At 49.3% G+C, this 16,880-nt stretch overlaps 1 protein-coding gene across 5 annotated transcripts in view; it reads left to right on the forward strand.

Moving 5' to 3' along the window:
* The window catches only part of LOC147022897 (uncharacterized), a 44,168-nt gene extending 27,701 nt beyond the window's left edge, over positions 1-16,467 (forward strand). For all 5 annotated transcript variants that reach the window (XM_085887852.1, XM_085887856.1, XM_085887853.1 and 2 more), the window contains 3 exons: positions 5,715-5,771; positions 6,063-6,146; positions 15,313-16,467. In XM_085887852.1, the coding sequence (XP_085743978.1) occupies positions 5,715-5,771; positions 6,063-6,146; positions 15,313-15,653 (482 nt within the window). In that variant the 3' untranslated portion in view covers positions 15,654-16,467. The remainder of the gene's footprint in view (positions 1-5,714; positions 5,772-6,062; positions 6,147-15,312) is intronic.
* The last annotated feature ends 413 nt before the right edge of the window (positions 16,468-16,880 follow it).

Consider the following 16,880-nt stretch of genomic DNA (forward strand, 5'->3'; position numbering starts at 1 on the left):
CCAGGAGCAGCTGGGTGCGACTGGGTAAGGTGGGTACAGAAAGCGTTGGGCTTGGGACAAAAGATTTCGAAGCAAGCACGGAGTTTAGGCATTCAGCCTTTTCATGTGCAGTGTCAGCTGTGTGTGTGGCCATTTGAGGTAAGGGAGGGGATGGAGGGGGAACATGCACCAGAAACACTTAACTAGACACCACCAGGATTTGGAGGAGGGAAACAGGTTTGAGAGTTCAGACTTGAAATTAGAAAGATGTTTTCAGACTCTCCTGAGGGTAGACCCACTTATGTTCCGAGCTTTGTGGAAGGAACTGAGATTGCCTTCAGTTGGATTTGCCTTCCATGAAGGGAAGGAAAGTTGTTTCAGGACAACTGCCTCGCCGCAAGCTTGAGTATACCAAGGGCGGGAGGAAGGGTAGGACAACTGAAGACTCGATGGGATAAACCTGTGCATGAGAGAAAGAAGAAGTTTCCTTGAAAGAATTCCCAGGACAAGTTTATGCTGGAGAAATTAGCGATGGAAGACCAGTCTCGAAGTTTGATGGCTGCTTGACGACCCTGCCAGTTGATCTGAGTGAAACGCCAGACTCGACGGCACTGGGGTGGTTCTCTAAAAACAGCCAAAGAGATTATCTACTTTGACAAGCATGTGGTCAGATGAAGTGATTGGAGTGGATGAAGACCACATTTTCAGGTAAATTGGTCAAAATCAGATCCAGAAGAGATGGAGTACCGTTGGTTGAGATCTGGGTCGGAAAGTTGAAGGACCGTGTCAGTCCCAATGAGTCGCAGAAGTCTTTTGCTGAAGTGCCATGGCAGGTGCGAGAGGTCATCATGCCCGTTGGCTGGGTGTGGGTACAATTTAAGTCACCACATATGAGGTATGGAGAGTTGGTATGAGAGGATGGAAGTTGGTCCATGTTGTCGGAGAGAGAGAGATAGAGATAGAGATAAATGTAAATGGAGTCATCACTGTTTGGTGGATGGTACAACACGCAAATAAACATGAGGTGGGAATGGAGGGAAGCCATAGCCAGAGATATTCCTTGGGGGGGGGAGGGGGTGAGGGCAGTGCATGGAGAGAGGAATAGTCTTTGAAGAGAGCAACTCCACCACCAGACGAGGCTCACGTCTCATACTGGAGGAGGGAGTAACCAGGGAGAGATACTGGGGAGTTAGAGACGTCTTAAAGGAGGAAAGTTTCTGTTCAGCAGATTCTGTCTGCTTTGTCAGTGGCAACCTGTATGGAAAGATCTTTCAGGTTTGAGCGAAGGCCCCAGATGTTTGAGGTCCACACTGTTAAGGAAGAGGTAGGTTAAGGGGTATATTCTCTAAAAATGCTACAAACGTCACGGCATTGTTTTAATTAAAAAACAAGCAGTCATAGACTGGTACTTACGAAATCGTCAACTTGACCTCTGACCTTGTCGAATAAAAGCTGTCTCTAGAGAAGGTAGCGACGCAAACCAGAAGTTTCTACGATGATTCTGTACCAAACCATCAAAAATCGTAACGTCGACCGAATCAAAAATCTCCATTTCTCCACGCAATTATTTTATATTATTTTATCAGTCACAAAACCGTAATATTCGGCCATCCACCAACATTCTTTACATAATCCGACGGCTTAGCGAGTCAGGCATGCGACGATAACCTTTATTGGGATAAATAATGACTTTTAAACACCATCTTTATCGAAAACACCATCAGTGTGCACACGCGAAACCTTTACGTGATTCAACAACGCGTCTGCTCGAGCGCACTGCACCACGTGACGACCCGTGACGCGTCGAGTGAAATATTTTTTATACAATCTTAAAACGTCTCCAAAACATCCGATTTTTACCAGAATTTCGACAACCGAGTTTTAAGCATCCTAAGCGATCGCAAAAACCGAAGACAAAATTAAAATCGAAGTTAAAACGAACTCGTAACGTCGAGCGAAGCAAAAATACTCCATTTCTCCACATGAATTTACGGAATTATGTTTGACCTTACTGTGACCTTGACATTTGACCGATTTTGACCAAAATCTAATCAGCGCTAGCCATCACCCTCCTGAATCACGTGGTCTAATTTGACATTGGTAGCTTCTTCGGTTCTCGAGTTATCGTGCCTACAAACGCACAAACAGAAGACTGAAGTCATCAATATACTTATGAAATCTTTAGATTTCGTAAGTAAAAATTGTGGAAGAGTAATTACACCGAACAAATCAGGACACAACATAACAAAGGAAATAAAAGCAGAAGAAAAAGGGGAAACACCAACAGCAGGGCAGAGGGAGAAAGTAGTCTGAGACTGACAAACAAGGGATGCAGGTAACGATGAGGGGTAAAGGAAAACGCAAAGAGTGGACAATATGGATACATAAGTATAATTGTGTTTGACCGCTGCTGCCTGTCTGCCAGAAGGATGAGAGATGTCATGGCAGAGAGTGGAGTCATCAGCAAAGAGAAAGAGGATTTTCCAGTCATTGAGATCATTGATGAAGATTAGGAATAGGATGCTGCCAAGAACACTGCCTTGGGGTACTCCAGCCTTGACAGGGAGAGAAGATGAAAGGGTTCCGTTGAGAGCCACATGTTGACGAGAGGGGAGGAAGTCAGTAATCCATGAGTGGAGTTCGCCTTGGATTATATAGGCAGACAGTTTGGAGAGCAAGGCAGGGTGCCAGACTGTGTCAAAAGCTCGAGATATTCCAAAGAGACGGTCTTGATCTCATATCTGATATTGAATGCGTCCATCCATTGTTGGGAGAGTAGAAGCAGCATGTTCAAGGTAGAGTGACCGGGTCTGAATCCGAATTGATGATCTGAGATGAGGCTGTTGGAGAAAAGGAACGATTTTATGTCAACTGGGATGATGGATTCCATGACCTTGCTGATGATTGGAAGTACAGTTAGCTAATTGGGCTGGAGTTAAGGGGATCCACTTTTGCACCTTTTATGTAATGCTGTGATGTTGGCTGATTTCTAATTTCTTAGGGGAGATAGGAGACCAGTCCTGAAGTGTTAAAAAATAAAAAATAAAATAAAAAAAGCCAATCCATGAATGTCGAAGCAGGTCACACTTTGTGATCTGCAAATACACAGTGTCTGCGAATCTGCAAATCGTGGGGTCCGACAGTGTTGTTATATGTATGTATGTATGTATGTATGTATATGTATATGTATATGTGTGTGTATATATATATATATATATATATATATATATATATATATATATATATATATATATATATGTGTATCTATATATGTGTATATGTGTATGTATATATATATATATATATATATATATATATATATATATATATATATATATATGTATATATGTGTATATGTGTATGTATATATGTATATATATATGTATATGTGTATATATATATCTATATATGTGTATATGTATATATATCTATATATATATATATATATATATATATGTATGTGTATCTATATATGCATGTGTATATATATATATATATATATATATATATATATATATATATATATATATATATATATATATATATATATATATATATATATATATATATATATATATATATATATATACACATGCATATATAGATACACATATATATATATATATATATATATATATATATATATATATATATATATATATATATATATATATATATTGTTGCGGATTCGCGCCCGCCGGCATGCTGACGGTCACGTAACTCGAATCGCGGCACGTCGCCCACCGGACGGACAATCCAGTCGTGACCCTCTCGGACTAACGCCAGGAACCAGTCACGGGTGGACCTCTCGGTCTCACCGCGATCGTGCCAATCGGCCCCCGCGTGGGATAGGGTTGCTCGCCAAATTCGACCTACCTAAGTACCCACACAGAGGGTAGACCGGGCGATCGCACCTCGCCGCAGGTCGACTTCGGACACGGGCCACTTAAGCGACCCGTTCCGTACTATCGGGATAACCGAGCGGTGTTATTCGTCGGCCTCGACGGTTCGATTAATTATCGGGCGTCTTAGCCCACGACCAACCCTTTACGTGAAGCAAGATGGGGATTCAATGAAAGAAATGACGAAGCGAAGCGGGAAAACAGTTCAACAATAAGCACATTTATTTCGCGATGAACGGAAAGCACACATATACAATTACACCAAAAGCAAATGTAAAAGAAGAAGAAGACAACGCAATATTACACAAAAAGCAAATGCAACAATGCAGATCTCTCCGACTACCGGGCACACGGCAACACTTATACAATTTTACTTCACAGACAGCGCCGACAACACATATTCCCAAAGCAAAAGAAAAGAGAACCACCCTCCAGGATGAGGGGGGTAGGCGGGCCTGGGGCCGAGACCGTGTCGGGCCTACCCGTCTGATGATGAGACGCTGAGCGGCGGTGGTGCCTCAACTCCGCGGGCCTCGCGGACAGTGTCTGGTAGGGGGTGGGAAGGGGGCCCCCTTTGTCGCACTATCTCAGCGCGGGGGGAAACAGGAGGGGGTTGCTGATGCTCGGGGAAAGGAGGATTTCACCCTGACTCGGGTCCCGCGGCGAGCGTCTCCTCCTCCACCTCGGTCGCGTTGCTGGCCTCTCTGGTGTGCAGCTCCCGGCACCGACGCGAGCACCCCCTCGTCCGCCTTCGCCGCCGTCACCTCTCCACAGCTCCGTCCTCTTCACTCCGACTAGTACCACTTCTTTCCAGCTCCACCGACGACTCTGTTGAATTCCGCACACTCAACTCTCAACTTCCAACTGAACTCCTCCTCAACTTCCAACTGAACTCTTTTTCCCAACTCCAACTGAACTCCTACTCAACTTCCAACTGAACTCTCTTACTCAACTTGTCTGACGAACGCAGTCGTTTTTATAAGCCCCGTGGCTTCGCTCTTTCACCCTTGACCCTCTGCCTCCGACCCTTCACCTCTCTTGCTGGCTCCCCATTGGCCCGAGGAAAAGTGGGCGTGAATGCTTTTTGATCCATGAATTTGCATATAGCGACCGCCCTCCAACGCCCTGGAGGCGGGGCCAAATCGCCCCTCGCTCACCGATTGGACGGAACAAAAGTGGGCGTGATTCGTTTTTGATCCGTTTTTCTGTGGAAAGTCCGTGATGTTTTTGAACACGCTGCTCGGTGCGCGCCCCGCACGAGTCCAGCATCGGTGCCCACGAGTGGCGCGAGATGACGGTGATGTGATGGTGGCGAGTTGTGACGGTAAAGGTCGTGGCGGTTGTGGTGAAGCGGCGTTGTGGTTGGTGGTTGTTGTGAAGCGGCGTTGTGGTTGGTGGTTGTTGTTGTGAAGCGGCGTTGTGGTTGTTGTGATGGCTGTTGAGACGTGGTTGGTGGTGGTAATAATGGCGGCTGGTCCAAAATAAAGATAGTAAAAGAAAAACGGCTATCCTGAAGAGTCGCAGCCCTCATGAATGACATTTATTCCCTCTAGACAACGGGTTTGGGCCTAACTACACATATACTTACCGAGATATCTCACCTAAGGGACCTGAATGGTGGTTTGTGAATTTCGTCAACCACAACTATATATATATATATATATATATATATATATATATATATATATCCTATACCTGACCACTGCATGGGGATATCATGTTCTCTGAAATCTCTCGTTAAGAATGCTTTGCAAATCTATTTGCTTTTGGAAATAGGATTGTTGACACCGCAATGGTTACGTTAATGTTCTGTACATCCCTCATATTTTCCAGGATTACCCAAAGAAGTAGAAACTGAACAAGAGCCGGTGGATTTTATTTCCCTGCAAGGCAAGTTCTGTACTTCCATGATGGGGTACATGAGTGAATCTGTCTCATTCGTCATTTTATTTGATTTACAGCAGACCGGAAGTCAGACACATTGCTCCTTCATCTGCAGATTGAATTTCCAGCATGTATGAGTAATTATTTTGACTTGCTCAATATTTAGTGATGCAAATGCTTTCGAATATTTGCTCAATTTAATTTTATAACGGTATAATATGACATAGTATTTACTTTTTCTCTTACACGCAGCTTCCTGATGATAGCTGGTATAGAATCTGGTTGGCTGTTTTGCAGGTGATGTGATGATTCCTGTAACAGCAGGGCTTTTCCAACCCACTACGCACTCAGTTTCTCAAGAAGCATCAGGCCAAGCTTCTGGTGAGCAAGGACAAATGTTGGATTGCTTATTGCCTTGATGCCAATGAAATTAATTAAGCTAGTGTATATGGTGAAGCATTGGATTTACATTTCCTGCCCATTATTTTCGTCACTCAAATTTGTTAGATGTACTCTGTCCGCACGGCACGGTTGTGCCGCTGAAGCAAAAACCCCTGTAGGTCAAGGCAGGAATTTAGAATTTATTCATGGTGCCGACGATAGCTCACTCAGTTCTGGGATCTGTAATGTCCACCAACTAATGCTAGCAGATGGGATTCCCCCTTCAACGTCCATCCGAGGACAGTGCATGTATTGATGTCTTCCTACCTGTGAGACACAAGGATGATAGTTTGTTGCTGCGCCGAAATTCAAACCCAGGCTAGATGGCTCAGAGGCAAATGTACCTTCCTGCCAGACCGTAAGAATTATTGTTGAGTATTGAACTTTTTTGTGTCATTATAGGGGTTATGCACGAGTGCCATTTTTATCCCCACGTTCCACCCCCTGGGGCAGGGTTAAAAGGTCAAACATCAAAAAATGCAATTATGGGCACATTTCTAAACGTTTTTATTCATGAAACACTTTACATACAATCAACATTGGTGGACACCTGAAATATGCAACAATTTCTTTTTGGATTTGATGCCCTGTTCAGGCGCCAGTGGTGGTGATTTACTCCACAGTCACATTAGCTCCACGGCTAGGATACGGCGGCCGTACCCCCCCCCCCCCTGAATTGACAGAAACGTGCGGCGGCCGCAGAGTTTCTGAGGTGGCCTCAGGGTGGCACTAGGGTGTATGGCTATCTTTTACAGGCCGTAGGAGTCTCCGTGGAATTGTAGCGCGGAGTTACAACTTTTTTCATTTCTAGGTTGGCCGTAGCAATTCGACAATCCGTAGCCATGACGTACATGTGTTCCATGTCGACCGTACGTACGGCGTACGGTGGGCTTGCTTTATTTGTGCGGCTGCCGTAGGCTCTTATCAATGAAAAATGAATTTTGCCAACCCTAAAAAAAAAATTACGGCGGCCGCACTATTTCCACGGTCGCTGTAGGGTAGTCCCAAGGCGTCCCTGTGTTCATCGTACGGTGGCCTTGCGGTCTGTGTGACTACCTGCGGGCAACGAAGGGCCGACGCACGGTTCCCCTACGCCCGCCGTGCGTCCTACGTACGGCCTCCGTGGCAGTCTGCGTCGACCGTGCGCTACCGCTAGAGATGGGAGTATAGGTGTTTTCCACACACATCATCACATTTCACCAACAGCTCAGACCAGACACATCACCATGCCTCCAAAGAAGCGATCAAAGAAGAAGCCAGCGCCATCTGTATATTATCTGGTCCACAATCTATGACAGATATGAGATGATATACATATGAAAAAGAACTGGTATATACCCACTCGTTACCAGACCTTTGGCCGCACGTTCGCCTTAGGGCCCCCCTGCAGTTGCCTTGCGGACACCTTGAGGCTACCTTGCGTCTGCCTTAAATTCTATGGCCGGCGCAGGGACGCCCTAAGGTCACCGTGCGACATCAAATCAAAGACCGTACGGCACCCCCACGTTTTCGGTCTCCACAATTTCTAAATACCCCGTGCGGCTACCCGAAAAATAAAAACGTATGTGACTGCTACATCGTGTGACAGTGGAAATACTGCGGCCGCCCTATAATTGCTAGTGGCCGTAGATTTTTTTTAGACCCGACGGCCACCGAGCCAAATGTGACTGAAGCATGAGGATCACAGGGTTCAAAACGGAAAAAAAATATTGTTGCGGATTCGCGCCCGCCGGCGTGCGAACGGCCACGTAACTCGAATCGCGGCACGTCGCCCACCGGACGGACAATCCAGTCGTGACCCTCTCGGACTAACGCCGGGAACCAGTCACGGGTGGACCTTTCGGTCTCACCGCGATCGAGCCAATCGGCCCCCGCGTGGGATAGGGTTGCTCGCCAAATTCGACCTACCTAAGTACCCACGCGGAGGGTAGACCGGGCGATCGCACCTCGCCGCAGGTCGACTTCGGACACGGGCCACTTAAGCGACCCGTTCCGTACTATCGGGATAACCGAGCGGTGTTATTCGTCGGCCTCGACGGTTCGATTAATTATCGGGCGTCTTAGCCCACGACCAACCCTTTACGTGAAGCAAGATGGGGATTCAATGAAAGAAATGTCGAAGCGAAGCGGGAAAACAGTTCAACAATAAGCACATTTATTTCGCGATGAACGGAAAGCACACATATATAATTCCACCAAAAGCACATGTAAAAGAAGAAGACAAAAAGCAAATGCAACAATGCAGATCTATCCGACTACCGGGCACTCGGCAACACTTATACAATTTTACTTCACAGACGGCGCCGACAACACATATTCCCAAAGCAAAAAAAAAGAGAACCACCCTCCAGGATGAGGGGGGTAGGCGGGCCTGGGGCCGAGACCGTGTCGGGCCGACCCGTCAGATGATGAGACGCGAAGTGGCGGTGGTGCCTCAACTCCGCGGCCTCGCGGACAGTGTCTGGTAGGGGGTGGGAAGGGGGCCCCCTTTTGTCGCACTATCTCAGCGCGGGGGGAAACAGGAGGGGGTTGCTGATGCTCGGGGAAAGGAGGATTTCACAAAATCCCGGGTCCCGCGACGAGCGTCTCCACCACGACCTCGGTCGCGCCGCCGGCCTCTCCCTCCGCAGTTCCCCGAATCCGACGCGAGCACCCCCTCAACCGCCTTCGCCGCCGCCGCCTCTCCACAGCTTCGTCCGATCGCCCTCTCCGTCTCCTCTCTTGACTCGTCCTGGCTCCGCGAACTCCCAACTGCGAACTGCCAACTTCAACTCAACTCTTCTGATGAACGCAGTCGTTTTTAAAAGCCCCGTGGCTTTGCTCTTTCATCTTTGACCCTCTGCCTCCGACCTTTCACCTCTCTTGCTGGCTCCCCATTGGCCCGAGGAAAAGTGGGCGTGAATGCTTTTTGATCCATGTATTTGCATATAGCGACCGCCCTCCAACGCCCTGGAGGCGGGGCCAAATCGCCCCTCGCTCACCGATTGGACGGAACAAAAGTGGGCGTGAGTCGTTTTTGATCCGTTTTTCTTCAGAAAGTCCGCGATGCTTTTGAACACGCTGCTTGGTGCGCGCCCTACACGAGTCCAGCATCGGTGCCCACGAGTGGCGCGAGATGACGGTGATGCGATGGTGGCGAGTTGTGACTGTAAAGGTCGTGGCGGTTGTGGTGAAGCGGCGTTGTGGTTGATGGTTGTTGTTGTGATGGCTGCGTTGTGGTTGGTGGTTATAATGGCGGCTGGTCCAAAATAAAGATAGTACAAGAAAAACGGCTATCCTGAAGAGTCGCAGCCCTCATGAATGACATTTATTCCCTCTAGACAACGGGTTTGGGCCTAACTACACATATACTTACCGAGATATCTCACCTAAGGGACCTGAATGGTGGTTTGTGAATTTCGTCAACCACAACACTACCCCCTCCCCTTTTTACAGACTCGTCCCAAGTCGTCAAATTTTCGTGTGCCATCATGTGTAGTTTTCCCCTAGTACATTTTACCTACGGATCCCTGAGTGCGACATTCATGGTATTCGTGTCCCCAAAATAAATAACCTAAGGGCTGAGTAACTACCTAAACAAACTCACTCACACGGACGACTTAAATAAAATTGCCGGCGCGAAGACAAACATGCCGGGGGCGCACTCATATTTACAGTACATCTTAACCTTAACTTACCAATTTTACACTAAACCATGGCCCAGGATCACTGAACTCTGCAAAAAGAAAGCAGTTACCAGGGAGCCAGGCTGCCCGCATGCAGTCTCTGGCTCAAACAATGCAGGTGACAGGGAACGTGGCCGGCTGCTCACACGCAGTCCAAGGCCTTCCCTTTTTGAACTGAACGCAGTGAACCACAACGGTGCATGGGCTGCACAAATGCAGTCTCCGTGCCAGCTCAAGTGGCACACGCAATGAACACAACGAATGGATGGATGAATGGATGGACGCAAACACGGGGCACGGGCCGCCACTGCAGGCCCGTGTTGTAGCTGCCAACAGGGCAGTTCTTGCAGCTTGCAAACTGTTGCCTTGATCCTGGCGCACATGGCAATGAACAGGGGGGGGGGGCAAAGCAAAAATTGAACGGGGGCTGGTGAGCAGGGGCAGTGGGCATGGCATGGCAAAGGCAGCAGGCAAACACAGCCCGCAGAAGAAGGCCGTTGCAGGCAAACACAGCCGGCAGACGAACTGGCCGGCACAGGCCTTGAAGTACCACAGCTGCAGACAATCCGACCGGCACAGGCCTTGCAGCACAGCAGCTGCAGACGATCCAGCCGGCACAGGCCTTGCAGCAAAACAACAGCTGCCGATGAAGTGGGCCGGCCTTTGCCTTGCAGCAACGCAGCCAGCAGATGAAGCTGGCCAGCCTTTGCCGTTCAGTGGAGGTTGGTGGAGGGAGTGCGGTGGTGCTGGCCACTTGGAAGGCGGGCTCGGACCTACCTACCTGTCTCCCTCCCAACCTATCGCCTTTGCCTGTCACTGTACATACCCACTCCCTTAATTTGTCAAACCCCAATTTAGCCCCAACTTATTTTTTTATTTTACTTCCCCACTATAAATCGTCCCCTAACCCCCTTTACTGTCCTTGTTCGGCTAACCTATCCTGTCACCTAGCCTACTCCCCACCCCTACGTTCCCTTCCCGGAGGGGAATAAGGGAGAGCTAACGTCCTGTGTCGAGGCCCCACGAAGCCTCAGGATGGCCTCCCCAGACTTCAGCGATCTATAACCAAAGTGGGTCGAGTGGCCCACAACGAGAGCGAGGGGATGGATGGTGCGGAGGGGTACACTTCCTAATCTACCCTATCCATTTAACTGTTAAACTACCCCGGGGCTTTCAACAAGCGCCTCTCGCTTAAACTATTGGTTCTAACAACCCAGATTCCCGTCGCCTGTGTTGGTGTCCTCACAATTTCGGGCCTCGCCCCCCCAATTTTCTCTCCGTGCCCTCACACGGTCTCATGGCTGGGACACGTGGCTCCCTTTGGCAGGCACGACCCTCTGCCGATTCTCCGACGATGGCACCCCCGGGCACTACACTGCCTCCGAGCCGACCATCTCCCTAACACCGGGGAGTGCCCCCCATGGCACCTCCCCTGAAACGCACACGTGGCAGGCTGGCTCCCCGGGCCCCTTTCCGAGGGTCACCCGTGCCCACAACACTGCCCACGCGGCTAATGGCGCCCCGGGCCCCCGCACCAAGCAGGCGCACCCGTGCCCACTACGCTATCCCGGCCCCCCATGGGCCCTTGGCCTACCACGGCCGACTAGCCTGGTGCCCGGGGTACCCACTCAGCGATACTCACCTTTCGCAGCAACGCTCCCAACCCGTCAACAGGGCTCCTGCACCCCTCCAAACGGGTTTCGAGCCTACACTCCCACCAACAACAAAACGACCTCCATTTTTGTTAATTTGACTAACCCCCTAACTCACTCTACACTGACCCCGGGGTCCCTTGGGCGGGAGTCACTCCTCCCCCCAATCACTCATCGCACCATGCATTCCCCATTCGCTCCACACACACAGACCCGCTGGCCTCACTCACTCACCAAGCACATGCTCTCGCCTCACAACCCACAACTCTTCAACGCACACCCCGCTGAACCCTGCCATCCTCCTAACTACATCCCCTAACTAACTCGTGCTCCCACGTCGTCCCTTATACTATAGCACGTTCCATTTAACACTACGTAGCTAAACTACGTCCCCGCTACACATTCACAAGTCTGTCACGGTCTCCAAATAATCATTTTATTTCCCAACCTAAATCTGGCTACAATCCCTCTAACTAATCCATTCCACGGACTCCATGAGGACTTACCCCTGCCCCATGAAGTCAGTCTAGCTAAGCTAACCCTTCCCCCTAACTAGTTTCCATCCTGTGCCCTGGGTCAAGGGGGTCTTCCACCCCTTGCCCAGGAATCCTGTGCACCCGAAAGTGAGGCTTGCTTTTCCTTTTTTTTTTTATTTTTATTTTTTATTTTTTTTTATTTTTTACCTGCGCAGCACCAGCGCGGCAACTCGCGCACTTTGCACCTGCCCGTGACGTCATGCCGCTGCACGTGTACCTCGTCCCTCCTTGGACGGTACCATCCGGCAGGGATACCCCTCCTGCCGGATTCCAACCCCACGTGCAGCCATGGCGTCACCGTGCGCATAAAAAAAAAACACAAGCCCCACGTCTCGAGGGGTTGCCCACGCGAACACATGTGCTTTGCCCGTTGGAGCTTAACACACACGATCGCGTGGAGAACCCGTCCGGTCCAAATCCGAAATCCTGCCTAAACTTTGTCCGTCCGCGGGATCGGCAAATCCACCGCGTGCGTTTCCGGACCGGGACTTCACTCTCGCAAGCGAGCACGTGGGGGTCTCGTGCGTTGCACAGCACGGACCTCGTGCTCACTGCTGGGTGAACCCGGCACGGTCCCCGAAACAACTACAGCCGCTACTCGGCTTTCTTTCCTCACATGTCGCCGTCGTTGCCATTCCACACACGCACTCCCGCGTGTTACGACGCTCACACTCCATTCCATTACATTCACACCGGGAGACGCGGCTGCGTGCTCCCGCATGCTAACCGACATCTCCCTCACATACCGCTCTCTCACACACACGGTCTCCCTTGCATAAACCATACCACTCACACGTGGCATTTCCCTTACACAAACCACACCACTCACACACGCGGGGGCACTCACCCGCGGTGCCTCATCCACACACCGTGCCTCACTCACACACGCAGGGGCACTCACCCGCGGTTCCTCATCCACACACCGTGCCTCACTCATACACCGTGCCTCACTCACACACGCGGGGGCACTCACCCGCGGTGCCTCATCCACACACACGGCGACACTCACACACGGTGCCTCATCCACACATGGCGTGCTGGGAAGCACGTACCCTGGCACCATCGCCACCACACCACTCACACACGGGGTCGCTTCCACACACGGGGACGCACTCACACCTCGCACCACACACACAGGGACAACTACACTGGGGATTTGTGTCCCCACAAGGGTCTCCGGGGCCTCTATACCCCCCAAGCTTTCCGTGCACCTGTCCACAGCACTCCTCCCCTCGACCTCGCAAAGCACGACCGAACTCACCTGGTCGTGACTCGTCTCAAGGGGGCATACTCCCTCCCCTCGTTCCTGGAGGAGGCTATCCCGCTGCTCGCACCGGGCCCCTACACGCTCCGCGAGCTCACCCCCATTATCCTCCACTACCTCCGTGTGTGTGTGTGCGTCACTTACCCCGTCTTCATCGTGCAGTCTTCCCTCTATCATTCCCATCTCCCGTGTCTCTGCCAACTCAGTCACCTCTTCACCCTTTACCTCCCTTGTCTCAACTATTATTTCCGTTGTCGTCACCTCGTGTCTCGTCTCGCACGTTTTGGTCTCCCCATTTAATTTTTCCCTTTCGGTCACCGTTGCACCCCCTCCCAGCTCATTCGCTCCTACACGTGGAGTCGCCATTCTTATCTCCCCGGTCACGGCCTTCATGCCCGCCTGCAGGCATCGGCCCATGTTCTGCGTCTCACCCCGCAGCTTTTTCATTTCCTCCTTCATGTTTGCTTCCATTCCGTTTATTTGCTGTGTATTCGCATCCATCTTTTCGTTCATGTTCGCATTTATCTTCGCTGTCATTTCCGCCAGCATGGCGCATAGCTGGGCCATGTCGGGTGCGCTTGAGTGAGCCGTTTCGGCAGGGGTTGGGGAAGGGTTTTGGTGGAGAGGGGGAGGGGAGGTGTCATACACCGCGGCCGCTGCCGCACCCATTTCGGGCTCTAGGTTCAGTTGGGCGGGTCCCGCGACGTCCCGGGTCCCGCGACGAGCGTCTCCACCACGACCTCGGTCGCGCCGCCGGCCTCTCCCTCCGCAGTTCCCCGAATCCGACGCGAGCACCCCCTCAACCGCCTTCGCCGCCGCCGCCTCTCCACAGCTTCGTCCGATCGCCCTCTCCGTCTCCTCTCTTGACTCGTCCTGGCTCCGCGAACTCCCAACTGCGAACTGCCAACTTCAACTCAACTCTTCTGACGAACGCAGTCGTTTTTATAAGCCCCGTGGCTTCGCTCTTTCATCTTTGACCCTCTGCCTCCGACCTTTCACCTCTCTTGCTGGCTCCCCATTGGCCCGAGGAAAAGTGGGCGTGAATGCTTTTTGATCCATGTATTTGCATATAGCGACCGCCCTCCAACGCCCTGGAGGCGGGGCCAAATCGCCCCTCGCTCACCGATTGGACGGAACAAAAGTGGGCGTGAGTCGTTTTTGATCCGTTTTTCTTCAGAAAGTCCGCGATGCTTTTGAACACGCTGCTCGGTGCGCGCCCTACACGAGTCCAGCATCGGTGCCCACGAGTGGCACGAGATGACGGTGATGCGATGGTGGCGAGTTGTGACTGTAAAGGTCGTGGCGGTTGTGGTGAAGCGGCGTTGTGGTTGATGGTTGTTGTTGTGATGGCCGCGTTGTGGTTGGTGGTTATAATGGCGGCTGGTCCAAAATAAAGATAGTAAAAGAAAAACGGCTATCCTGAAGAGTCGCAGCCCTCATGAATGACATTTATTCCCTCTAGACAACGGGTTTGGGCCTAACTACACATATACTTACCGAGATATCTCACCTAAGGGACCTGAATGGTGGTTTGTGAATTTCGTCAACCACAACAATATTTAACTCAAAATCTGATATCAGGTCAATCCTGATAGAACTTTATGCCATCTTTCAAATTTGCTTTACGTGGGAGGCATGGGAATTTGTGATGGTGCGCCATTTATTTCATTCTCGTTTAATGCTTCATTGTGGGTTTTGGTAGTTCTCAGTTGTCATTGTAGCTGCTCAATGATATGACACGACAATTGCTAAATTGCACCCAGCATGTCCTTTGGCTTTTGGATAAATTTGTATGCAGTACTGTTTATGGGATTTTAATCTGGGATCCCAGCAGCATGAACTAAGTGCTCAGATGTGAATGCCAAACTGACTAAATTGATGCCTCCTTGTGGCATAATGTGTCCACATCTGTTAGCTCAGCATTTCATTTCTGTTCACTTGTAGCACTTTGGAGATGTTTTCAGGAGTTTGTGTCTGTTCGGTTTGTAGGAAAAAAGAAGAACGGTGTAAGGATGCACCAGTGCACCATCTGCAATCGTCAGTTTCTGACCGAGACGGCTCTGCACTTACATGTGGACAAACATCCTGTGAAAATCAGTCACCGCAGGCACAAATGCAACCAGTGTCCCTATAGCTCGGACCACAAGGGCAATCTGAACAAGCACGTGCGAACTCACACAGGGGAGCGACCTTACAAGTGCATTGTCTGCGGGAGGGCATTTGCTCAATCGACAACATGTCAGAGACACCTGAATACACACGTTGATTCAAGCTATGCAATGGATCCACATTCACTCACTCCACTTTTGGTGCAGCGCAGCACGTCTTAGGGAACATATCAACCACAACCCTTCCATATAATCGACTCCACGCTTCGCGATGTCGACCGAAGAATAACATGCGGGTTTAACCGGTGTACATATTCAGTATTACTGCAGTTTCGGCACAGAGTCGTAGTTTTTGCCACTGTACAATGTCACAACGCATTTGTTCAAATGGAAATGACGGTAGCAGTAGTTGCTTATGAAATTGAGTATTACCATCGCAACAATGAACTTACCTCCATTCAGTTATTGTCCTTCCTCCTTAACTCCTCTCCCTTTAATTCCTACCCACTTGCTTCATATTCTCACTTATCCTCCCAGTAACGTTGGATTTATTGCACGGTTTGCATTTGTTTTCAGGGATATTACTGCCTTGTACTCGCTAATATGGGGGTACTTAGAGTGACTAATTATAATTTTTGTAATCAAATTTAGCAGTCATTAGCAAATTTGAATTTTTATGAATAATGTGCTGTACTTATTTTAGTTAGCAATTGCTTATCTGACCCTTGTACGAGTTTTAGAAATGTTTTTCAGTCACCTGATCTACAATTGAAAACACAGTGAGGCAACAAACGCATTAGCGATGTGGGTATAGTCAAGGGTTCACCATGTAAAAAGAGGTTTTTAATCCATATCTGTATCGACTGGAAATCTGTGACCGCAGAATGCGAATATGCATCAAGCAATGGCCAAAGATTATGGGAAATGGGACATCTCTGAAAGTTAAAATATCCACTTTAAGAACAACTAGTTTCACTCACATGTAATCTTCACATCCTTGGACAGCATTTAGATTAAAGCTTATAAGCAAATTTAATTAGCTTTTTCTCTCTTCATTGCCTCTGATGCTTCTTCTTGTTTCTCTATTTTTTTTTAATTTTTTTTTTAATGGAAGTGCACTTAATGGCAGAGAGATTTTCTTTTGATTCCTCAAGGATTAATGTTGGGGTAGTGCCAACACTTGTGGGATTCGCACTGGATAATTAAATGAATGAATTTGGTTGGTCAGCTTTATAATAGTAGAGCTTTTTATGAGTGTTCTCAATGTTTTGACCTTTACCACCATTTGGGCAGGGCATTATGCACACCAGCAGGCAGCCATGAGTTATCTTCCACACAATGTCCATGTACAGCCTCGAGGGAGGATAGTTTTGCCAAAACATCTTCCTGGGGAAGGAAATGCATTGGGTGGTTCATCATCGCCATCACAGCAGGATAGGGATTTAAACA

This window comes from Eptatretus burgeri, chromosome 7 (assembly GCF_056783735.1).
Source record: "Eptatretus burgeri isolate ZD-2024b chromosome 7, Ebu_testis_v1, whole genome shotgun sequence".
Lineage (NCBI taxonomy): Eukaryota > Metazoa > Chordata > Myxini > Myxiniformes > Myxinidae > Eptatretus > Eptatretus burgeri.